This window comes from Coregonus lavaretus (assembly GCF_964263955.1).
Source record: "Coregonus lavaretus genome assembly, chromosome: 1".
Taxonomy (NCBI): Eukaryota; Metazoa; Chordata; class Actinopteri; order Salmoniformes; family Salmonidae; genus Coregonus; species Coregonus lavaretus.
Genome location: NC_139988.1, coordinates 17,567,470 through 17,592,659, shown reverse-complemented (window position 1 = coordinate 17,592,659; position 25,190 = coordinate 17,567,470). Strand labels below are relative to the sequence as shown.

At 44.9% G+C, this 25,190-nt stretch overlaps 2 protein-coding genes across 2 annotated transcripts in view; one reads left to right on the top strand and one right to left on the bottom strand.

Moving 5' to 3' along the window:
- Window positions 1-749: 749 nt before the first annotated feature.
- On the bottom strand, window positions 750-4,947 carry tha1 (threonine aldolase 1). The gene is made up of 7 exons (XM_084161323.1): window positions 4,064-4,947; window positions 3,668-3,751; window positions 3,083-3,171; window positions 2,817-3,002; window positions 2,092-2,229; window positions 1,450-1,642; window positions 750-1,327 (listed from the first exon to the last, which is right to left on the bottom strand). Exons 1-7 carry the CDS (start codon window positions 4,353-4,355, stop codon window positions 1,023-1,025), a joined length of 1,287 nt encoding a protein of 428 aa, XP_084017449.1. The 5' UTR covers window positions 4,356-4,947; the 3' UTR covers window positions 750-1,022.
- Window positions 4,623-25,190, top strand: part of LOC311129050 (myocardin-related transcription factor A-like) — a 41,963-nt gene continuing 21,395 nt past the window's right edge. Inside the window, exons 1-3 of the mRNA XM_084161310.1 lie at window positions 4,623-4,710; window positions 5,565-5,632; window positions 12,304-12,489. Coding sequence (XP_084017436.1) covers window positions 12,366-12,489 — 124 coding nt within the window. The 5' untranslated portion in view covers window positions 4,623-4,710; window positions 5,565-5,632; window positions 12,304-12,365. The remainder of the gene's footprint in view (window positions 4,711-5,564; window positions 5,633-12,303; window positions 12,490-25,190) is intronic.

The following is a 25,190-nucleotide window of genomic DNA, read 5'->3' as shown; positions in this document are numbered from 1 at the left end:
TGTACCAGATTTACATTTACTATGTTACGTTTAGTCTATGAGACCAGGCTGCAACATCTTCCAGAAGCAACATAGCCAGCTAGCTAGTAAACCTAGCTACCGCCACAGGGGTATGTTTATTTATTGCGCCGATTCTGTTGCAAAACGTTTCTTAAACGGAAGGAAACGGGGAGGGACCTGCCTGAATTTGTCCAATAGAAACTGTCGTTTATTGTTTTGCCTTTGGACTAATGATTAGGGACTGCTTATCGTTATATTTCCGCCTTATTCTCGCCGCGTGGACATATTTAGACGGGAATGGACTTTCTCGCTTCGCTTCTTTCTCTCGGTAACAACCAGAAACGTTTTAAGTTTAGAGCCCCCTATAAAGACGTTATTGTATTGAAATTCACTTCTATTTGCAAAGATAAGTGTGACGGTAGCGTGGCCGAGTGGTCTAAGGCGCTGGATTTAGGCTCCAGTCATTTCGATGGCGTGGGTTCGAATCCCACCGCTGCCAGAATGTTTTGATGTTATTTTTTCTTTCTCAATCTGGTCGAACAATGTATTACGAGTTATATGTCTTTGGTAAACTACAAAATATGTGACATGTAGAAAAAAACGTGTCTGGACTGTTGCATAGACTGGTGATTACTAGTAGTACATGACGTACCCATTTCGTGGTAGCAAGGCCATGACAAAGACCTGTAGTGCCGTCTTGTGGCGTTTCATAGTCATTACATTTCAATGAGAGTCCACTCGAGGGCAGCTGCTTGTTGACAATCACATAATTTATTAGTTTGTTAGTTAGAACAGCTTACCTCTAAGAAATACGTCTGTATAAGAAACATATTCTGAAATGAAGTACAGTACCTGTATTTAAATTAATTAAAAGCTGTTATAATGATTAATATACATTTAATTAATCAAATAATCAACTCTTCGCAAAGTGCTTCAAGTGAATCCCTCTAAATGAGAGATCCATGATCAGGGGGCCCAACCAGCAGCTTGCCATGTTGGGGTTAGATCTATGTGAGGCTTTACTAGGCCCTGAGCCTTTGCTGATAGTGTTGCCTGGCCACAAATTGCAGCTTTTGGATGGCCAGCTGAGTGTCCTCCAGTGAGATGCCCAGATGCCAGACGGCCCTGACAGAGCCTCCAATGTGGGGGAACATGAGTACCCGTACACCCTGCCCCATAGCGGCCTGCTCGCCTTCCCCCACCCCGGCCATCAGGGCACAGAACTCGGTTGGGGTCAATGAGGTGTCCCGCAGACGGAACCGCAGGATGTTGGTTTCCACAGCAGCCATGTCGACCTCGTAGAGAGGCGGGTCGCACTCCAACAGAGCTACACACACACACACACACACACACACAGGTTATGTGACAGATTGGTTAAGAAAATATTATGAAATAGAAACGTCCACGTGTGTGTCTTGCAAGTGCACATTTGTATATTTGTGTGCCCACCCTGTGCGAAGGTCCTGGCATGACGGTGGTCTTCCTCCAGCCTGTTGATCATGTCCCCCAATGCCAGCTTGCCAGCGGCTGCCAGTATGCCCGCCTGGCGCAGCCCTCCGCCCAGGGCTTTACGACAACGCACCGCCCTGGAGATGAAGTCCTGAGGGCCAGCCAGCATGGTGCCCACTGGAGCACCCAGACCCTGCAACACACAGACACACAGGATCATACACAGGATCACACACAGGATCACACACAGGATCACACACAGGATCACACACAAGATCACACACAGGATCACACACACAGCAGGTAACACACAGTGTCCGTCTCACAAATACATGACTCCAGCTGATGGTGTGTGTTCTGACCTTGGACAGGCAGATGCTGACGGTGTGTGTGTGTTCTGACCTTGAACAGGCAGATGCTGACGGTGTGTGTGTGTTCTGACCTTGAACAGGCAGATGCTGACGGTGTGTGTGTGTTCTGACCTTGAACAGGCAGATGCTGACGGTGTGTGTGTGTTCTGACCTTGGACAGGCAGACGCTGACGGTGTGTGTGTGTTCTGACCTTGAACAGGCAGATGCTGACGGTGTGTGTGTGTTCTGACCTTGAACAGGCAGATGCTGACGGTGTGTGTGTGTTCTGACCTTGGACAGGCAGACGCTGACGGTGTGTGTGTTTTGTAGGATTGTAGATGGGGCGACTTTCTGGGCAATGGCTGCATTCATAATTCTTGCTCCGTCCATGTGTACAGCCAGACCATACCTGTCTGCTAATGCCTTTACCTGAGGGAGAGACACACACCAAAACAAAACAGAGTTACAACACCATACCTTTCTGCAAGACTCTCGAGCACTCACCTGAGGGATAATTCAACAACTAATTCAACAACAATCCCATATTCAAGGACAATATCATTTAAACACCAGAAAACACACGCTTTACCATTTGTCACAACACAAACAAGAACAGCACAGGTGGAGAACTGAAGTACCGGTACACAGATCAAAGCCAACAGAGCAGTGTTGTATTAACAATACTTCTGACTGCCAGAGGTGTCCCAGCAACACAGTTGCTATAGCTCACACTGGGACAGAGAAAAGGCTGCTGGATCTGGAGATGCACTGCTGATGAGATACAATCAGTCACAACAGCTGCTCAATCTGAACCAAACAAACACGAGTATACTGATTGTACAAATGTGGAAATTAATTATGATTTGTGCTCTAAAGGGGTCATTTGTTGAACTTTTTCCTCACTGTTAATGTGTTTATAGCAGCTGAGAGACTATGGTATAATCCCTAGATCGGGAGAAATAGATCACCTTCAAGGATGATTACTTTCAAAGATTACAAAGAACACACACACACACCTCCTGCAGGAAGGGTAGGGGCAGCACGCGGCCTCCCTGTATGTTGTGTGTGTCCTCCACACACACCAGGCGTGAGCGGGGGTAGTGGGCGTCGGGGTAACCATGGCGAATCTTGGACTCCAGCTGATCCAGGTCAAAGGTCCCGTCAGGTAGATTGGTCACCGTGGTGGAGTGGACACCAGCCAGCTGACGCACACATTACAATCACATGTGTTTTTAGTGTGCACTTTGTGTGTGCAGTAGCTGTGTGTGTGTGTTCACTGTACCTGTGCACTCCCTCCCTGCTCGTAGATGTGGAGGTGTGACAGATCTCCAACAATCATCTCGTCTCCTCTCTCCCTGCAGTGCACCATTACTGGACAACACATAAACACACCCAAAAAAGTATTACATAATTACTACTATGGTGCCACAGTGGTCTCCCGAGTGGCACAGTGGTCTAAGGCACTGCATCGCAGTGCTAGCTGTGCCACTAGTGATCCTGGTTCGAATCCAGGCTCTGTCGTAGCCGGCCGTGACCGGGAGACCCATGGGGAGGCGCACAATTGGCCCAGCGTCGTCCAGGGTAGGGTAAGTAATGGCCGGCAGGGATGTAGCTCAGTTGGTAGAGCATGGCGTTTGCAATGCTGGGATTGTGGGTTCAATTCCCACGGGGGCCAGTGTGAAAAAAAATTATAATAATGTATGCACTCACTAACTGTAAGTCGCTCTGGATAAGAGCGTCTGCTAAATGACTAAAATGTGATCCACCTTCTGCACAGCAGTGTAGAGAGATCAGCTGTAAACCCATTGCAGATCCAGCCTTCTCTCAACTGGACAACAACACACACACAGCTGGTTCTTTCCCTCACCTGCTATGAGGTTTGCCATGGTTCCAGAGGGGACATAGAGAGCCGCCTCCATCCCAAACACCTCTGCGGCCATCTTCTGGAGCTCTGTACACACCCACCCGTTAAATCAGGTTAATGGAAAGGATGCATCTTAAAGGATTCAAACAGGGCCATGTCAGTGCAATCTGATTACAGTACCACACTACTGAATTATGCAGTGTGTGCGCCCCATGCACTTCACTGCATTATGTTTATTACACGGGTTTATAGACTTTTATTCATCGGCCAGAACTTTGATCAGTGTAAAATAATCAGATCATGATGATGATGCATGAGTTTTGGCAAGCATATGGAGTTGCATAACAATCACTTGTGAAGATCTGATTTGTAAGAAAGTGCTCATCTAATTTATCTGACCGTTTACTGTCGGATCCTCCCCGAAAACATCGTCCCCAACCTCGGCCTCTGCCATGGCCTGACGCATGGCCGCTCCAGGCTTGGTCACCGTGTCGCTGCGGAGGTCCACTGTCCGGACAGAGGATGCCCCGGCCAGGGAAGGGTCCACTGGTTTAGCGGTCTCGTAGTAGAGACGAGAGGGTCCTCGTCCAAGCCCCACGGGGCACACATGGCGATGTTTTGGTGAGATGACACCCCGGTTTACACACTGCAAGAAGGCACGGGCAGGAACCGTTAACGTTTTTAAAGACATGTTTGCTGTCGATTTGAGCACCGCAGAAAAAACGTTCACTCATCCATTGTTTTGGCTGTGAACTTTGGATCATTGAATTCGACAATCATTGATTCGAACTCCCATGGCTGTCAGGCCAGAGTAATGGAAAAGGATCAGAAATATACCAGCAGGTGGCGCCACAGAACATGTATTTTACTCCATCAGCACACACCACAAAAATAGTTCATTGCCATGATCCAACCCTGGGTTGAATGTCTATGGATTCAACTTCTCTTCATGCAAAGTAATGCAACAAAGCAAATACATTTAAGCCATACATTAATCTATATTATTCCCCAAGCAGTTGACATCTCATCCAGTCGTGTGGTTAGATGTGAGTATATCTTTGATACTTCAAGTTGTTGCTTGCTATAATGAAGGACGGATGTGCCTTTCTAGCTGAGAGCAGAGGGTTTTTCCGGTCAAAGTTTATTTTGTGACTAAAGCCAAAGGCGTTTACTCTAGTTAACAACAATCATTTATAAAATGATAAGTAGCTAACATGCATGAATTTAAATCATAACGTCACAACACAGAGAAAGACACCTCGCTATTAGTTTTTATAGCTACAGGCTCCACCGCGTGACTAGACTGACAGGTAGCTGCTAGCATCAGATGCTAAGCTAACTATTTATTGTCGCTAACTGTCTGAAGCGGGTTGGGTGGACTTGTCTAGTTAGCTTTACTGTCGATAATTCGCATAAAACCCTTTTCTGTTTGCTTTTGTGGAAGTATTGGATTTCGTTATTCAATAGTTCTGCGTTGGACCATTCAGGTGAGCTCCCACTGCGTAACTAGCTAGTTTGCTAGATAGCTTACGTTAGCTATTGTATTGTTGTCAAAGGGTATTGTGTAACATTAGCTACGTTAGCTGCTAGCTAGCTGCCATATGAGCCTATGACAGCTGTCGTGACATCTGTGGTTAGCGCAATAGCTAACTGTGGATTTGGTTATCTAATCATACACATTACCCTGGATACCGACGTTTTAACAAAGTTATCAGGCCATCATGTTGCAGCTACATACATACATAGCTAGATAGCTGTCCATGTACCTATAGTTTGTATTCATGTCATGAATGATGATCTGCATCAAGATGAGGATGGAACAAATGATTGATGAAGAGTAGGCCTAATTGTAGCAATGCGCTTGGACTAAAGACAATCTCTTTCCCTTCCTCTCCTTCAGCACTCATCCCAACTGTGTGCTGCAATGGAAAAACCCTCCCATTTGTTTTCAAGTATTTAGAGGAACAGGTAAGCTCACATTTCCTGTTCAACATCTAGTCCCGTCACTAATTTCCTGTTGTCATAAGAGCTTAGCTAGATCTCCGTTTACCTTCCAGTGATAACAGTAACTTATAGATATAGCTATCATACATCATCACTGTGCATTTCTCCTCAGAGACACGCTGGTGACAGAGGAAGGTTGCTAACAGTCAGTTTACCAAATCATTAGTAGCTGTTTTGCACTGCTAAGATGCAAAACCCACATTCCAGCCAGGTGGGAGGCGTGTCTGCTGTGTTACTTTGCGAACGTGATGAGCGCAGATCTGAACAGAAGAGTGTAGGCCTGCAGTTGGAGGAATGCCAGAGAACTGTCCCTTCCCTATGCCATTATGTCAGCACAATGCACTACATGTTTCAACAATAACCCTCATACAGGAGAGGTGCTGGGAAGGAAAAAACAACCGTCAGAGATCCATTTTTGTGATAATATATAATATGAAACCTGATATTGATGTTTGGGTGTAATACAAGATCTGTGTTGCTGTGAGAACTTGTGTGCTCAAAGATTGTGATCAACTACAATGTGACATCGCATTCACCTCCAAAACTTGACTGTGTTCTGATAATGCATTGCTATTATGACATTACGCAACCTACTACATTGATTGTGATGTGTTCTATTGTGACTCTACCATATCTTGCATTGCATTGTGACATTATTCAAGTTCTACTGCTGTACTATGACCTCATCCACACTCAAGAATGTCAAGTTCTTGACTTGCATTGTGATGCATTGCATTATGACATCATCTACCAAATGTGTAGTTCTTAGTTTACATTGTGAAGTATTGCTTTTTTACACACAGTCTTAGCCTAATTGAGTTCTACTGCATAGGGCTGGGAATTGCCAGGGACCTCACAATACAATATTATCATGATACTTAGGTGCTGATGCGATATGTATTGCGATTCTCAGGATTCTATATGCATTGCAATTAAATACTGTGATTTTATTGCGATTCTATGGTCCAAACATATTGCTCACCACATGTCTACTGCAGAGGGATGAGAGAGCAATGAGAAAATGAGTTTTGATCAGTCATGGAAATAACTGCTGAAAGCAAATTGGCTCCCTATTTAAAAAGAAGATGGAGAACAAGCTGTGAAGGAAAAGTACTGGAGTTTTAATGCAGGGACAGACAACTAGCGCATAAATAATATCGTGATATTGTCAAAACTATACAATATATCTTCAAAAATAATATCCCGATATGTAACTGTATTGATTCCCCCCCCCCCCCCCCATCACTACTACTGCATTGTGACATCACTCCATGCTCGAAAACGTGGCCTACAATATGAGTCTTTCAATGGTCTGTCTTGTTCTCCCTTATATCACTAAAGGGTTTAACTTAATTCTCTCTAAGTTGACCTGTTTCACTGACTTTTTGAAACTGTTTCTGCTAGTCAAAGATCTCTTTCATGATAGCCTCAATTAGATCAGTGAGGGAGCCACGGGGTGAGGCGGCCGCTGATGAGATGAGGTCATTGGTGGTGTTGGGATTGGGGGGAGGGTCTACAGTTATGCAACAGGAGATTGGATGATTCGATCAGACTCAATGTGCTGTAATAAACCATAATAAAAAAACAAATGTTTAGTGCGCCGCTGCAAAATGAATGAATATAGTCGTTCCATGTCATTTCAGCCATCACAGATTGTTCTGAAATGGTTTCTGTAGTTAGAAACAGATAAGATGAACATTCCTGCAACATTATTTTGTTAAAATAAAATTTGATCTGTGAGAAATTAAGCTTCTTCATCCTTTGTAATGTATTCCCTGTAAATCTGGTGATGTTTTATTCCCCTGTTCAGAGAAATTAGCCATGTCGCTTGCATTATTTACCATTAACTAGTATGATATTACCAGGTTTTGACCACTAGATGGCGCTGTTCCTGCTACTGCCACACCCTTTAATATATTTTTCTGGTCCCTTATTTTTATTAAATGGATCACAACATGTTTGCAACTTTGGGTAAAAAAACCAATGGCTTTTGCTCATGATGAAAATACATTGTGTGGTCATCCTCACAAGTCAAGGCAGTCCTCCATGAAAGCAAATCGTTTTTTCCTTACATTTACGTCATTTAGCAGACGCTCTTATCCAGAGCGACTTACAGTTAGTGAGTGCATACATTATTATTATTATTATTATTATTTTTATTTTTTATTTTTTTTATCATACTGGCCCCCCGTGTCTCTTAGCAACATAATGCTTCAACCCAACTCTCCTTAAATAGTCCAGCAAATTGCAGCTCTCTGAGAGGGCTATCCCTATGGTGCAATTCTCATATTAAGACTTTTCCGACAAGCCCAAAACGTTGATGGGCTAGTGCCAAAAATGTTGTGACAACCAATACAATTATAAACCATTGCATGCCAGTCATGTGGCCAGTTCTCTTCTGGCTGTGCCGGGTGGAAATTATAAGAGTACATGGGCATTAAGGCCAGATCATTCTTCAAGATGTTCAAACGTTCATAGATGACCAGCAGGGTCAAATAATAATCACAGTGGTTGTAGAGGGTGCAACAGGTCAGTACCTCAGGAGTAAATGTCAGTTGGCTTTTTGATAGCCGAGCATTGAGGTCGAGAGAGGTCGAAACAAAACAGCAGAAACTGGAGCAGCAGCATGACCAGGTGGACTGGGGACAGCCAGGAGCCATCAATACCATTACAAAACACTAAAGTATGTGTTTTGAAGACCATTTCGAGACCATGACATTGAAACCATTAGAACTGCTGTAGCCTAATGGTTTGCTTGCTCACCAGGAATGGTCTTACTAATCCAGACCTTTTTTGAAGGGAATAAACCACACAGAGAGGGGCCGTTTCCTGGATGCAGTTTTAGTCTAAGAGAAGGACGAACTGAATTGCTTTCATGGAGGACTGGCTTGAATTGTGAGGATGATCACTCAATTTATTTTATCATAAGCGAAAGCTATTGGTTTTCAACCCAAAGTTGCGAAGAACATTTTGTGATCCATTTAATAAACATGAGACTAGCTAAATGGATAAAAGGGTGTGGCAGTAGTAGGAACAGCGACCATCTAGTGGGCAAAACCTGGTACTGTCACACTAGTTTATGGTAAATAATGCAAGCGACTTAAATTACGAATTTCTCTGAACAGGGTAAAAACATCACCAGATTCACAGGGAATAAACTACATAGGATGAAGAAGCAATACTCTAAGATGCAGCTCCAAACTACTTGTCAAACATAGATCATTGATACAGCGTACTGATGATTGATACATACATACCATTAAACTCCTACAACTCATCCAGAATGCCGCAGCCCGTCTGGTGTTCAACCTTCCCAAGTTCTCTCATGTCACCCCGCTCCTCTGCACACTCCACTGGCTTCCAGTTGAAGCTCGCATCTGCTACAAGACCATGGTGCTTGCCTACAGAGCTGTGAGGGGAACGGAACCTCCGTACCTTCAGGCTCTGATCAGTCCCTACACCTAAACGAGGGCATTGCGTTCATCCACCTCTGGCCTGCTGGCCCCCCTACCTCTGCGGAAGCACAGTTCCCGCTCAGCCCAGTCAAAACTGTTCGCTCTGGCACCCCAATGGTGGAACAAGCTCCCTCACGACGCCAGGACGGCGGAGTCACTCACCACCTTCCGGAGACACTTGAAACCCCACCTCTTTAAGGAATACCTGGGATAGGATAAAGTAATCCTTCTACCCCCCCCCCCCCCCCCTTACCCCACCCCCAAAAAAAACATATTGTAAAGTGGTTATCCCACTGGCTATAAGGTGAATGCACCAATTTGTAAGTTGCTCTGGATAAGAGCGTCTGCTAAATACATTTTACATTTTAGTCATTTAGCAGACGCTCTTATCCAGAGCGACTTACAGTTAGTGAGTGCATACATCATTTTTTATTTTTCATACCCCCATGGGAATCGAACCCACAACCCTGGCGTTGCAAACGCCATGCTCTACCAACTGAGCTACATCCCTGCCGGCCATTCCCTCCCCTACCCTGGACGACGCTGGGCCAATTGTGCGCCGCCCCATGGGTCTCCCAGTCACGGCCGGCTACGACAGAGCCTGGATTCGAACCAGGATCTCTAGTGGCACAGCTAGCACTGCGATGCAGTGCCTTAGACCACTGCGCCACTCGGGAGTTCAATGACGTAAATGTAAATGTAAATGCTGTTAAGGGGGGATTGGTGTGGGGGGTCTGTGGGTGGCTTTTGGCCATTTTATTGGATTCCTCATGTCTTACTCATTGTAAGGAAGAATTATGGTCAAAATCGGATGTTCGGTACTATATTTATTTAATATTACAGTACCAGTCAAAAGTTTGGACACACCTACTCATTCCAGGGTTTTTCTTTATTTTTACTATTTTCTACATTGTAGAATAATAGTGAAGACATCAAAACTATGAAATAACACATGGAATCATGTAGTAACCAAAAAAGTGTTAAATATCAAAATATATTTGAGATTCTTCAAATAGCCACCCTTTGCCTTGATGACAGCTTTGCACACTCTTGGCATTCTCTCAACCAGCTTCATGAGGTAGTCACCTGGAATGCATTTCAATTAACAGGTGTGCCTTCTTCAAAGTTAATTTGTGGAATTTATTTCCTTCTTAATGCGTTTGAGCCAATCAGTTGTGTTGTGACAAGGTAGGGGGGGTATACAGAAGATAGCCCTATTTGGTAAAAGACCAAGTCCATATTATGGCAAGAACAGCTCAAATAAGCAAAGAGAAACGACAGTCCATCATTACTTTAAGATATGAAGGTCAGTCAGTACGGAACATTTCAAGAACTTTGAAAGTTTCTTCAAGTGCAGTCGCAAAAACCATCAAGCTCTATGATGAAACTGGCTCTCATGAGGACCACCACAGCAATGGAAGACCCAGAGTTCTCTCTGCTGCAGAGGATAAGATCATTAGAGTTACCAGCCTCAGAAATTGCAGCCCAAATAAATGCTTCATAGAGTTCAAGTCACAGACACATCTCAACATCAACTGTTCAGAGGGGACTGTGTGAATCAGGCCTTCATGGTCGAATTGCTGCAAAGAAACCACTACTAAAGGACACCAATAATAAGAAGAGACCTGCTTGGGCCAAGAAACATGAGCAATGGATATTAGAGCTGTGGAAATGTGTCCTTTGGTCTGATGAGTCCAAATTTGAGATTTTTGGTTCCAACCTCAGTGTCTTTGTGAGACGCGGTGTGGGTGAACGGTTGATCTCCACATGTGTATTTCCCACTGTAAAGCATGGAGGAGGAGGTGTTATGGTGTGTGGGTGCTTTGCTGGTGACACTGTCTGTGATTTATTTAGAATTCAAGGCACACTTAACCAGCATGGCTACCACAGCATTCTACAGCGATACACCATACCATCTGGTTTGGGCTTAGTGGGACAATCATTTGTTTTTCTACAGGACAATGACCCAAGACACCTCCAGGCTGTGTAAGGGCTATTTGACCAAGAAGGAGAGTGATGGAGTGCTGCATCAGATGACCTGGCCTCCACAATCCCCCGACCTCAACCCAATTGAGATGGTTTGGGATGAGTCGGACCGCAGAGTGAAGGAAAAGCAGCCAACAAGTGCTCAGCATATGTGGGAACTCTTTCAAGACTGTTTGAAAAGCATTCCAGGTGAAGCTGGTTGAGAGAATGCCAAGAGTGTGCAAAGCTGTCATCAAGGCAAAAGGTGGCTATTCGAAGAATCCCAAATATAAAATATATTTTGATTTGTTTAACATTTGTTTGTTTACTACATGATTCCATATGTGTTATTTCATAGTTTTGTCTTCACCATTATTCTACAATGTAAAAAATAGTCAAAATAAAGAAAAACCCTTGAATGAGTAGGTGTGTCCAAACTTTTGACTGGTAGTGTATATGAATCCTATAAATGAAAATGCAAATTTTGGCGCAATAAATTAGCTTAATAAAAAATAAAAAAATAAAATAAAAACATGTTTTTAGGAATCCTAATCTTATCTCTTTTTAACTACAGAAACAAATTTGGCACAATCTGAGATGGTGGGTGGAAATCCTCTTTCTTGTGCTTTTTGAGGTGGAACGACCCTATAGGAGAAACACTGCGCTGAAGTCAACCATAACTTCAACAAGTGTCAGAGGTCAAGGGAAACACAAAATGCTAATTCCTCCAGATGGTTGACTTTATAATCCTTAGCCTGCGGCCATGCATTCTGAAGTTGGGTGTTCTTTCTGCGTCTGAGAGTTCCATAATTGCACAAGAGGTGCTTAGTGTTCCGTTGGTGTGTTCCGGGTTCTACCTCTCAGCCCTGAGCAACAGATAGGGAGAGCAGGCTACATCTATCTCCCCTAACCCTTCGCCATAGTTTCTACAGATCTGGTCATGATGGGGGAGGTTGGGCAAAATTGGACTTGGACAGCCAAAGATTTTAGTCCTAGCCCAGGTCAAATACACACCTCATAAAACTAAGTGGTCTAAATGTAAATCCATTATTAAGCTGATAAGCTGAATCAAGTGTTTTAGTGCCACGGGTGGAACAAAATCCTGCATACCCTGCAGTCTTTTGGACCAGAGTTCCCCACCTTGTTGAAACAATATTTTCTGCATAGGACCATTTCCAAATCTAACCTACCTATTTTTTTTTTTATATCTCACAGGTTTCTCTGTCAACCTGGCAACGCTGGAGCCACAGGATGGGGCGGAGCCAAGTCCCGGCATCATGGTTGTTGGCGTGTCACCTGGCTCCGCACCTAGCCCGCGGAGTGAAGCAGTGACTAATGAGCTTCAGGAGCTGACTCTGCAGCCCGCCTCCAACGACATGCCTGTGCGGGACAGGAAGAATGGTGAGTTGGTGTCCCAGGGAAAACGTTCCCTATTCCCCGATACGATTCTCTTCTTTCATCAACTATCAGACATACCGTATCATGCGTACCATCAAATAAATTAGGAACTTAATCCAATGTTTGCCTTAGTTCACTGTCCTATGTGTTACAGCCAATGCAATTCCCTTCTGTTTAAATTTCCATTAATTACATTTCCATTCAGAGGTGGGGGAAAGAAAATTGCACTTTTCAACGTAAACACAACAGTAAATTTAATTGAATCATGCAACATATGTAAAAGGAACAGATTACATACAGGTAGCTGCCAAAATAAAGGAAACACCAACAAAGTGTCTTAATAGGGCGTTGGGCCACCACGAGCCGCCAGAACAGCTTCAATGCGCCTTGGAATAGATTCTACAAGTGTCTGGAACTCTATTGGAGGGATGCGACACTATTCTTCCACGAGAAATTCCATAATTTGGTGTTTTGTTGATGTTGGTGGAAAACGCTGTCTCAGGCGCCGCTCTAGAATCTCCCATAAGTGTTCAATTGGGTTGGGATCTGGTGACTGAGACACACACCCTTTAAACCCCCTATGCACCTTTGAGACCCCTCTTTCAAAGTCACTGAGATCTCTTCTTCTTGCCATGGTAGCCAAAATCATAGGCAACTGGGCATTTCTATACATGACCCTAAGCATGATGGGATGTTAATTGCTTAATTAACTCCGGAACCACACCTGTGTGGAAGCCCCTGCTTTTAATATACTTTGTATCCCTCATTTACTCAAGTGTTTCCTTTATTTTGGCAGTTACCTGTAAGTGTTGAGGTGGGGGAAAATACTGTTTGCATGAAAAGCAGGAGTTCAGTATGAGGCGTGCCTGTACAGCTCTCCCAGCCATATACCAGTGGACAGCTTCCATCTATCTCCACAGCAGAGGGTTTAGAGAGATGGAGATTAGCTGGTCAGATGAGGATGAAGGAGGTGGTATGTATGATGTCATAGGGCAGTAGGGAGTAAAGGATCATTGCTGAGACTGTGATAATGATGGAGTTGATGTATTGGTTCGTTATGTGCTACTGCTGTTATATTGACCAGGTCCCTCTTGTAAAATATGCCTAGATTGTATCTCAATGAGACATGTCCAGCTAATTGTAAGGGGAGTGAAATTGTCTTAAGTTGCAACGAGTTTGCTTAACAAGATTTGCTTAAGAACCAGATGGGAGTCTCAGTCAAGGCCAGGATAGACCCTCCCTGCAAAGTGAATTACAATGCTAAAAGGTGGATCTTTAGAGTTTAACCCCCACTCCCCACTCGCTCCCCCAGCCCAAGGGCAACACTCCCCGTTTTAAGCATCCCCTACCTGGGCTAATAACTCTTCATACAGGGCATGCTGGCTGGCTGCTGGCTGCAGACAGGTTGTAGCAGGACCTTTCCAGAGAAACGGAGGAATGTTAGCGAGGCTATCAGTCCATTACATCTACCTAGTCTACCATCTTATGCTCTCTGAACGGCAGCTGTGGCCCGCCACATAAATGGCACCCTATTTACCCTATGGGCCCTGGTCGAAAGTAGTACACAACATAGAATGGGATGCAACCTCCTATCTAGTCTATGACAATCTTGATGCCCTGTGCACGGCAGCTATGATGTTGTCGCTCTCTCTCTTCCAAGTAGAGTTATGCAATCTCTCGTTCCACCTAGTACCTCGCTTTAGAGAGGAGAGGAGGGCTGAGGAAGATTTATTGTTGTGAATATTTACACGCTTTCATGTCAAGGTTTTGAGTGGGGTCAGCACTCGGCACACTGTGGGTGTGTGTGTGTGTGTGGGGGCGTGGGCCTAGATCTCAGAGAAAGAAAGGAGGAAAGACTGAAAGAAAAGGACATGTTGATTTACTTTAGCGCTTTTCTTTTTGATAGTATGGCCCTGAAGGAGAAAAGTAATACAAATGTTTTCTGCTCGCATTTGTTGCTCTGTTTAGAACGGCGTTTTCCTGCGAATTGCATTTTGCCGCGTTTGAAAATGACTTTTTATTAGTGGCTTCATTACAGGAGTTGCATGTTAAATAATAGGCTATAGCCTTTTGTCTGTAAGACGATAGGCTTGCTATTGTTGAATGTTCCATTAAGCTCTTAATGAAACGTGCGGTCCTTGTATGCATGCTTACAGAGAGGAAGAGGCGACCCTGTCCAAAAGAATCCCAATACGTTTCTATGGGCTTATTTTGGGCGTAAACTGCCTTCCCGCCTTGGGACGACTCCCATTGTCGGAAACATAAGCATCTCGTCATTATATACAGATATCTGATAGTATTTTCTGTTGGGCACGTCATTTTACTGTTTGGAGAAAATGTAACCATTTGTTGACCGGTTAAGGAGGGTCAGTTAGTCAGCAGCAAAATGGACCAACATGTGCATCCCTATTTCTAACGCACTAGAACTTGTTGGAGAGAGTGGGAGAACAGGGTGTAGTAAAGGAGAGTAGGGCTGTCCCCGACCAATTGATTGGACCAAATGTTTAACCTTATTTCCCCATATATTGACAGACCACCCTATGTGTTTGAATAAAATCAACTACATATGCGCTGAGCTTGTCTGATGCTTTAAGCACACTGTTTGATTAAATAATTAAGACACACAAACGACTCCAGAAAGAGCCTGATGGTCACGCTGTGTTAAAAACATGACAGGGAGTGCCTGTGTGACTGGCGCACGTTGTCTCTCTCTCCTCCCTACTGCAGTGAAACCGCACCACAGCACAGCAAGTGATTATTGCGCTCTCCGTGCTGAAGCTGCAACATAATTTCAGCCATTTAGTTCAGCTCTGCAGAGAAGAATGGGATAAACTCCCCAAATACAGGTGTGCCAAGCTTATATTGTCATACCCAAGAAAACTCGAGGCTGTAAATGCTGCCAAAGGTGCTTCAACAAAGTACTGAGGAAAGGGTCTTAATACTTATGTAAATGTGATATTTCAGCTTTGTTTTTTTTTAAATAAATTTGCACACACAAAAAAAGAAAAAAACACTTTTTGCTTTGTCATAATGGGGTATTATGTGTAGATTGATGAGGAAAAAAACAATTTAATCCATTTTAGAATAAGGCTGTAACATAACAAAATTTGGAAAAATCAAGGGGTCTGAATACTTTCCGAATGCACTGTATATGGATGATTTATAAAGCCAGGCACATTTAACAGTTAGGCTATTAATTATAGACCTATTTAAGTTGGTTTCCTCTCTCCTCAATTTCCTTAGACAATTAGGCTAAGGCAAGGGCTGTTTCCTCATCTCTGCTGCTGCTGCCTTCACCGCATTGTTCTCAATCCCAATATGCTGATTAACTTTGCTGTTATGCACATAGAAACATAGGGAAAGGCGCCAATTCTACCATGCACTGAAGATTGTTTCAGAACCGCGGACAGCGACCGTATCCAACGTGGGAGAAAGCGCATTTGTTATAAAATAATATTAGATTTATTAGTGTTGCACCATTATTTGTACATAATATAACCATATACAGTTTCGGGATCACATATCTTAGAATGATGGACTGTGCCGTCCCCGTGGCCTCCGCAATGGATTAGTCCACTGAGACAGGAGCCAATCAGACGGGTGTCTTTTGCACCGTGAAAAAATAAAATAAAAATTGTGACTGCTCGACTAAAGATATCTCGGTCGACCAACAGCCTGTCAACCAAACAATTGACCAGTTGACTAAATAGGGTCAGCCCTAATGGAGAGAGTGGGAGAACAGGGTGTAATAATGCCTTTTGAGATCATTTAGAACTTGGAGGCGTAGGGGAAAGAGGGGGAGTGGGGAATGAAAAAGAGGAGTCGTCCAAAAGACGGAATTGCATAACTCTGCAGAATAGAGAGAAGGAAAGAGGGGGAGATAGGAAAACACAAAGAGCTAGAGACTGGAGGGGAGTAGTGTTAATACTTGAGGCCAAAAGGGGACCTGTGATGCAGATCAGATCGGCAGGCACCAGTGTTTTCCCTTGTTTTCTGCCTGAGCAACAACAACAGCAGGGAGTGACCTTCTGCCTGCAGCCTGCCTTTCTAAAGAAAAAAACTGTCACAGAACGTGAAAAAGTAGGAGTCGCCCCAGCGAGGTTAACAACTCAGGGCTGGACTTGGATGGAATCCAAGGAGCAATAAGAAAGAAAAACTAATTGCCTCAAACACACACACACACACACACACAGACAGACCTACACACACCCTTTCTGTAAGGGCGTGCAGACAGGCACAGCAGGCTGGTGTACACACACACACACACACACACTCTCACAAACACGCTGTGTTGTTTGTGGATGTTGTGGAGTGGGGCGGCGTCAAACTTTCTTGTTCTTGGAAACGCAACTCTGCCGGCAGCCTCTCTTTCCAGCTGTTCTCTTAGGAGAATGGATCGCTGAACCTGGAGAGAGGTTGTACTTTATCCTTCTAGTGAAGAGGGACATGGCTATACAGTCAGGTAAAGAACTCTCTCTTTGTTGAGTATTTGTTTATATCAGATTTTGTGTGCGTGTGCGCAGATGTGTCATAGCGGCAGTGCAACTTAAATGGCGTGTTGTATATTAATGGCCCTCCATTGTGTGAAGTATGTATTCCTCTGTTACAGCTTCCTGTTAAAGTTTCACAGCCGCTCTGTAATCTCAAGGCCAATTGAACAGAGGAAAATAACTGTAATCATACTGAATCACACTGCCATAGCCAGACAGCATTATTTTGGTTTTGCACCATAATTTGAAGCTAATATACAATTATAAAATGTATTTTCATTAGATTGCCATTACATTTATTTCTGCTTCTGTTGGAAAGGTTTTCCATCTGAATGAATGGACTGTGACTGAATAAATGAATGCGATTCTGGCATGTGTGCCTATAAGCTTCGGTGCTTACTGTAGTAAAGTTACTTAACAACTATCCTACTTGGTTGAAAGAGGAAAGATCACGCTGTAACAGTAGCCCAGATGTGGCTCTTCTTTCACGCCCAGCTCAGTGGCAGATATATGGGCAGGCAGGGGAGCCTGGAGCTGGGGTGCCCTGGAGGGAGTCCCCTGCTAAGAGGGGGGCTGGGATGGATGGATGGAGGGTGGGTGGATGGGCAAGCCAGTGAGGATGATGGATTTGACTGTTCTCTCTGAGACGACAGCCCCTCATTGAAAGCAGCTGGCCTGGCTATGACTGCCCACTCCCGCAGGATTGATCTGGGACACTGATCCATGTCCCAGCTTTTCTGACTGTTGTGAAATTTGGGTTGGGACTGCAGAGCGCAGATGAGCTAGACCTGCAACCCCCAGAGAGGTTGACTGACTGGCTGGCTCCTGGGTGTTGTGGAGCCAAGCCCAGCTGGCTCCAGGGTTGTTTAGGGTGTGATTGACTGGGACTGTCTGGCCAGTCTGGCAGGGCAGGTTATCAGTCTTGTCCTGTCTGTCAACAATGAATAGTATCACTGCTGATGATACTCCCCAGACCACCACCAACCCCCACACCTGGCAACAGAGCAAGGTGTGGTATGTTAATGCGTGACTAAAGGTGTGTGGCTCAATGGTCTAAACTACTAGAGCAATGACGGAGAGCCTGGAGCGAATGTGGGGAATAGTCATTTGGTTCTTTCAGAATAAAATCTGTCCATTCAACACGTCTTCTCCCCGTGCAGTGCAAGCCTAGTGATTTTTCATGGTTAGAGGAACGTCATTTATTTGGGGATATAAATTCTTAGAGCCTGCCTGCGGTTAGAACATTCCATTAATGTCATCCATGTCAAAAGTCACGTTTCCATTAGTAGGCTTCAGGTGACATAAATAATTACATAAATGTACACAAAAACACACATTGTATGGAAACTTGGAAAGTACCCTAGAGATGTCCCACTCCCACATCCTGTCCCCCTCTCTCATTGCCCTCTGTGTGGGTACAGTGTGAGCGGAGGCAGCCTGGAGGCTGTGAACATTTCTAGCAGCAGTGTTAGGCTGTGGAGGAGCTGTGTGGTTGAGTTTATGTAACGGGGAGGGAAGAGTGCAATGCAATGAAGCCTGGTTTTACAGTCACCCAGCCTCTCTATTAATGTCTCTCAGGAGGGAAGAGTGTCAGCAGCCTGGCTGGAAAAGGGGAAAGGAGGAGGAGAGGAGTGGGGGATGAAACAAGGAGAGGAGAGGGGAGAGATGGACAGGGAGGTAAGAGGGAGAGGGAGATTAAACAAAGAAAGGAGAGGGGAGAGATGGACAGTGAGGTAAGAGGGAAGAGGGGGATGAAACAAGGAGAGGAGAGGGGAGAGATGGACAGGGAGGGGAGAGGGAGAGGGGGATGAAACAAGGAGAGGAGAGGGGAGAGATGGACAGGGAAGGAAGAGGGAGATGAAACAAGGAGAGGGGAGAGATGGACAGGGAGGTGAGAGGGAGATGAAACAAGGAGAGGGGAGAGATGGACAGGGAGGTAAGAGGGAGATGAAACAAGGAGAGGAGAGGGGAGAGATGGACAGGGAGGGGAGAGGGAGAGGGGGATGAAACAAGGAGAGGAGAGGGGAGAGATGGACAGGGAGGGGAGAGGGAGAGGGGGATGAAACAAGGAGAGGAGAGGGGAGAGATGGACAGGGAAGGAAGAGGGAGATGAAACAAGGAGAGGGGAGAGATGGACAGGGAGGTGAGAGGGAGAGGGAGATGAAACAAGGAGGGGGAGAGATGGACAGGGAGGTGAGAGGGAGAGGGGGATGAAACGAGGAGAGGGGAGAGATGGACAGGGAGGGGAGAGGGAGAGGGGGATGAAACAAGGAGAGGAGAGGGTAGAGATGGACAGGGAAGGAAGAGGGAGATGAAACAAGGAGAGGGGAGAGATGGACAGGGAGGTGAGAGGGAGAGGGAGAGGGAGATGAAACAAGGAGGGGGAGAGATGGACAGGGAGGTGAGAGGGAGAGGGAGATGAAACAAGGAGAGGGGAGAGATGGACAGGGAGGTAAGAGGGAGATGAAACAAGGAGAGGAGAGGGGAGAGCTGGACAGGGAGGGGAGAGGGAGAGGGGGATGAAACAAGGAGAGGAGAGGGGAGAGATGGACAGGGAGGGGAGAGGGAGAGGGGGATGAAACAAGGAGAGGAGAGGGGAGAGATGGACAGGGAGGGGAGAGGGGGATGAAACAAGGAGAGGAGAGGGGAGAGATGGACAGGGAGGTGAGGGGGAAAGGGTTGAGGAAAGAGGAGCTAGAGGGGTCTTCGCTTAGCTAATGCAGGTGAGACACACATATGTCTCTGTCATCCATAGAGTTTCAAGCAGATTTAAGTCAAAACTGTAACTCGGCCACTCAGGAACATTTGTCTTCTTGATAAACAACTCCAGTGTAGATTTGGCCTTTTGTTTTAGGTTGTTGTCCTGCTGAAAGGTGAATTTGTCTCCCAGTGTCTGTCAGAAAGCAGACTGAACCAGTTTTTCCTTTAGGATTCTGCCTGTGCTTAGCTTTATTCCATTTATTTGTATCCTATAAAACTCTCTAGTCCTTGCCGATGACAAGCTTACCCATAACATGATGCAGCCACCACCATGCTTGAAACTATGAAGAGTGGTACTCAGTGATGTGTTGTTGGATTTGCCCAAAACATAACACTTTGTATTCAGGACATAAAGTTAATTTCTTTGCCACATTTTTTGCAGTTTTACTTTAGTGCCTTATTGCAAACAGGATGCATGTTTTGGAATATATTTATACTGTACAGGCTTCCTTCTTTTCACTCTGTCAATTAGGTTATGTGACTTGTTAAGCACATTTTTACTCCTGAATTTATTTAGGAGTGCCATAACAAAGGGGTTGAATACTCATTGATCCAGACATTTCAGCTTTACATTTTTTATTCATTTGTAAACATTTCAAAAAACATAATTCCACTTTGACATTATGGGGTATTGTGTGTAGGCCAGTGACAGAATCTCAATTGAATCTATTTTAAATTCAGGCTGTAACACAACACAATGTGGAAAAAGTAAAGGGGTGTGAATACTTTCTGAAGGCACTGTACATAGTCTTAACCTATTTCTAACTTTAATTCTAATTGTAACCCTAAACCTATCCCCTAAGCCTAAAATAGCCTTTGTCCTCATGGGGAATTGTCCTGTTTTTACTGTCCTTGTGGGGACTTTGGGGGATTTCCAGTACCCACGAGCATAGTCACACACACTCACACACACACACACACACACAACACACCACACACAAGCCAACAAGGCTTGTTACTGTTGCACTCACAGGCAGACTTCAGCACATATCACAGTGCTACATCAGATACAGCTTTGATTTGTTATCCAATAAAGTCCTTGAGTAATAAAAACTCTGAGCACAACTAAACAGTCTCCTGGGATAGGTTGTCCCCTTAAGCTATAGTAGCTGCTCTATCAGCCAACCACAGCCTGTTGCTCTTGGCAACTGCTGCTATGTATACAGTGGACAGACGTACATCCACACAAACGCATAGCATGAACAATGTACACTCGCATAGATAAACTTTCAACATACACATTCATAAATATTCACACACGTGTATAGGCATATCACACATACAGGGCAGGATCCATTTTCACTGGGAAACTCCTTGATTTCTCCAGCTCTTGTTGTCCATCCACACACTGTGTCTGTCTCTATACAGTAGACTTTACCTAGTGAATCAACACTGTCCTAAACATTATAGTTGATTAATCTGACTGAGAGGTCATTGTGGACTTTGTTATTATGAGTCATCCTGAAAGAGATGAATTGTGTTGATAACGGAGAGGTGTAAACCGTGCTTGGCTAGGGCCTCTCCTCCTCACTCTACTAAAATGTAATTGTATCTTATCAGTTAGTCTACCAATGCCTTCACATGATGATCAATGTTCACAATTTTTTTTGCTGCACCAACTCAGCGAGGCCTCTGTTAAGAAGGAAGAGAGAAACACAGAGATGAAGGGAAGATTGAGGAAAACACTGGCAGAGAAACACATGACTAAAAAGAGACATTATTATTTTTTTAAAAAATTTTTTCACCTTTATTTAACCAGTTAAGCCAGTTGAGAACAAGTTCTCATTTACAACTGCGACCTGGCCAAGATAAAGCAAAGCAGTGCGATAAAAACAACAACACAGAGTTACATATGGGGTAAAAAAAACATAAAGTCAGAAAATACAACAGAAAATATATATACAGTGTGTGCAAATGTAGCAAGTTATGGAGGTAAGGCAATAAATAGGCTATAGTGCAAAATAATTACAATTAGTATTAACACTGGAATGCTAGATGTGCAAGAGATTATGTGCAAATAGAGATACTGGGGTGCAAAAGAGCAAAATAAATAACAATATAGGGATGAGGTAGTTGGGTGGGCTAATTTCAGATGGGCTGTGTACAGGTGCAGTGATCGGTAAGGTGCTCTGACAACTGATGCTTAAAGTTAGTGTTAGTGAGGGAGATAAGAGTCTCCAGCTTCAGAGATTTTGCAATTCGTTCCAGTCATTGGCAGCAGAGAACTGGAAGGAATGGCGGCCAAAGGAGGTGTTGGCTTTGGGGATGACCAGATAAGGCGGGGATTTGCCTAGCATTGATTTATAGATGGCCTGGAGCCAGTGGGTTTGACGACGAACATGTTGTGAGGACCAGCCAACAAGAGCGTACAGGTCACAGTGGTGGGTAGTGTATGGGGCTTTGGAGACAAAACGGATGGTACTGTGATAGACTACATCCAATTTGCTGAGTAGAGTGTTGGAGGCTATTTTGTAAATGACATCGCCGAAGTAAAGGATCGGTAGGATAGTCAGTTTTACGAGGGCATGTTTGGCAGCATGAGTGAAGGAGGCTTTGTTGCGAAATAGGAAGCCGATTCTAGATGCAACTTTGGATTGGAGATTCTTAATGTAAGTCTGGAAGGAGAGTTTACAGTCTAACCAGACACCTAGGTATTTGTAGTTGTCCACATACTCTAGGTCAGACCCGTCGAGAGTAGTGATTCTAGTCGGGTGGGCGGGTGCCAGCAGCGTTCGATTGAAGAGCATGCATTTAGTTTTACTAGTGTTTAAGAGCAGTTGGAGGCTACTGAAGGGGTGTTGTATGGCATTGAAGCTCGTTTGGAGGTTTGTTAACACAGTGTCCAATGAAGGGCCAGATGTATACAAAATGGTGTCGTCTGCGTAGAGGTGGATCTGAGAGTCACCAGCAGCAAGAGCGACATCATATATATACACGGAGAAAAGAGTCGGCCCAAGAATTGAACCCTGTGGCACCCCCATAGAGACTGCCATAGGTCCAGACAACAGGCCCTCCGATTTGACACATTGAACTCTATCTGAGAAGTAGTTGGTGAACCAGGCGAGACAGTCATTTGAGAAACCAAGGCTATTTAGTCTGCCAATAAGAATGCGGTGGTTGACAGAGTCGAAAGCCTTGGCCAGGTCGATGAAGACGGCTGCACAGTACTGTCTATTATCGATCGCGGTTATAATATAGTTTAGGACCTTGAGCGTGGCTGAGGTGCACCCATGACCAGCTCGGAAACCGGATTGCATAGCGGAGAAGGAACGGTGGGATTCGAAATGGTCGGTGATCTGTTTGTTAACTTGGCTTTCAAATACTTTCGAAAGGCAGGGCAGGATGGATATAGGTCTGTAACAGTTTGGATCTAGAGTGTCACCCCCTTTGAAGAGGGGGATGACCGCGGCAGCTTTCCAATCTCTGGGGATCTCAGACGTTACGAAAGAGAGGTTGAACAGGCTAGTAATAGGGGTTGCGACAATTTCGGCGGCTAGTTTTAGAAAGAAAGGGTCCAGATTGTCTAGCCCAGCTGATTTGTAGGGGTCCAGATTTTGCAGCTCTTTCAGAACATCAGCTGTCTGAATTTGTGTGAAGGAGAAGCGGGGGGGGCATGGGCAAGTTGCAGCGGAGGGTGCAGAGTTGGTGGCCGGGGTAGTGGTAGCCAGGTGGAAAGCATGGCCAGCCGTAGCAAAATGCTTGTTGAAATTCTCGATTATTGTAGATTTATCGGTAATAACTCTTGTAATTTGATAAATAACCATCACAAAATGAATCAGACTTTGCTGCTCTCTGTTCTCTTTTAAATTGTTAGCCTATACGACAGAACGACATGAATCATCCTCTTCTTTCCGAATGAATCAATCTGTTATTTTCTCTTCACCACAAGTAACCCGAACCATGTTCCAGACTGCATGCCTGCTGGTGCGTTAGGGGTGGAACTGTAACTGTAAGGGGAATGATATGGAATCTGTTTCTGTGTATTAGGCTAGAGGGTTATGTGGTGCAGAATGAAGTGATCTCAGATGTCTGTTATGTAACAGAACTATGACCAAAACAGAGCGCCTGGAAAAGGAACCCTCTTTCTCTCCCCCTTTCCCTCGCTCTTTCTTTCTTTCTCTCTCACTGACCAAAACTCAGCCTCAACCCATTCCCTTGCTCTCTCCCTCCCTCTCCCTCCCTCCCTCCCTCCCTCCCTCGCTCCCTCGCGCTCCCTCCCTCCCTCCATCTCTCCCCCCCTCCCTCCCTCGCCCTCCTCCTCCCTCCCACCCTCACCCTCCCTCCCTCTCCTTCCCTCTTTGTCCTTTGCTCTCTCTTACTCACTCTGTTTGCTGAATAGTGAGGCATGTTGTGTTGAGGAGTCACAGTGTTGACACTGATCACATCTGCTTGCTATCGCTCACAATCAAACCCTTCTATGTACTCTGCATGGTGCTGCCTTGCAGACGGACTTCTAGTTAGCCTATATCTGGTTCCTTTAGGTTTCTTATCATCCTTGCTTTGATTATCTTGTAAAACAACACACCACTTAGGTGAACAGACTTCCTCAGATAATATCCCACCTTACCCCTCTAACAGGTAATGAACCCACAACCAGGGTCTTTGTTGGAGTCTGTCAGTCCTGCCTTACCACATACAACCCCCTCCTCTGTTGGGAGAGGCATCAATGGCAATAGTCGTGCCTGGGTGTCTAAGGCATTCTGTGGCTGGCTACTACCCTATTTAAGATTTGTGTTGGTGTTTATTATTTTATTAAATTATTATTATTGTTCCCAACACTGCTCATATTATGCGACTGGATTTTTACTACACACATCTGTTAGATATTGGTTCCAGTGCTGCAGCCACAGGGTGTTGTTATTGATATCCAGTCTGTTCAGAAATGGGTACAGAGACTGACTGAACAGAGAGGTACTAGGCCTATAGTTTGTTGTGAAGGAAGGGAAGGGCATCCCAGAATCACAGAATGTAAACATACTTGTTATGCAGTGAATTGCAAGCGTGGGAGAAACAGGAAGGGCAGAAAAAAACCACCTGTTTTCACTGGAGGAATTTTAATGACTGCGTTTACGTTCTCTTGTCACTCCCTTGTTTTGGGGGATGTTTTCTGGATGAACTGTCCTTACCGCCCGACATGGTTGTAGCAGTCCCACCCTTAACAGAGCTGGTACAGACGCGCACGCACGTACGTACGCACATACGTGTATGGAGGGAAAGGAGGCTGGGTTGTGGAAGGTTATCGGTGTGGCTGTGTGTCTCCAGGCGTTCCAGCCTCTCCCTCCTCTTCCTCCTCCCCAGGACTGGGGCAGGGCGACCCAGCAAGGTGACCTTGGTATGGGGGAGTCAGTGGCAGTGCCCAACCGACCGTTCCTTCACACTTCTCCTGGATGTTTGAGTCAATGAATTACTCAGAACTCCATAGAAATACTATATCCTGCTGAAACAACATAGAAG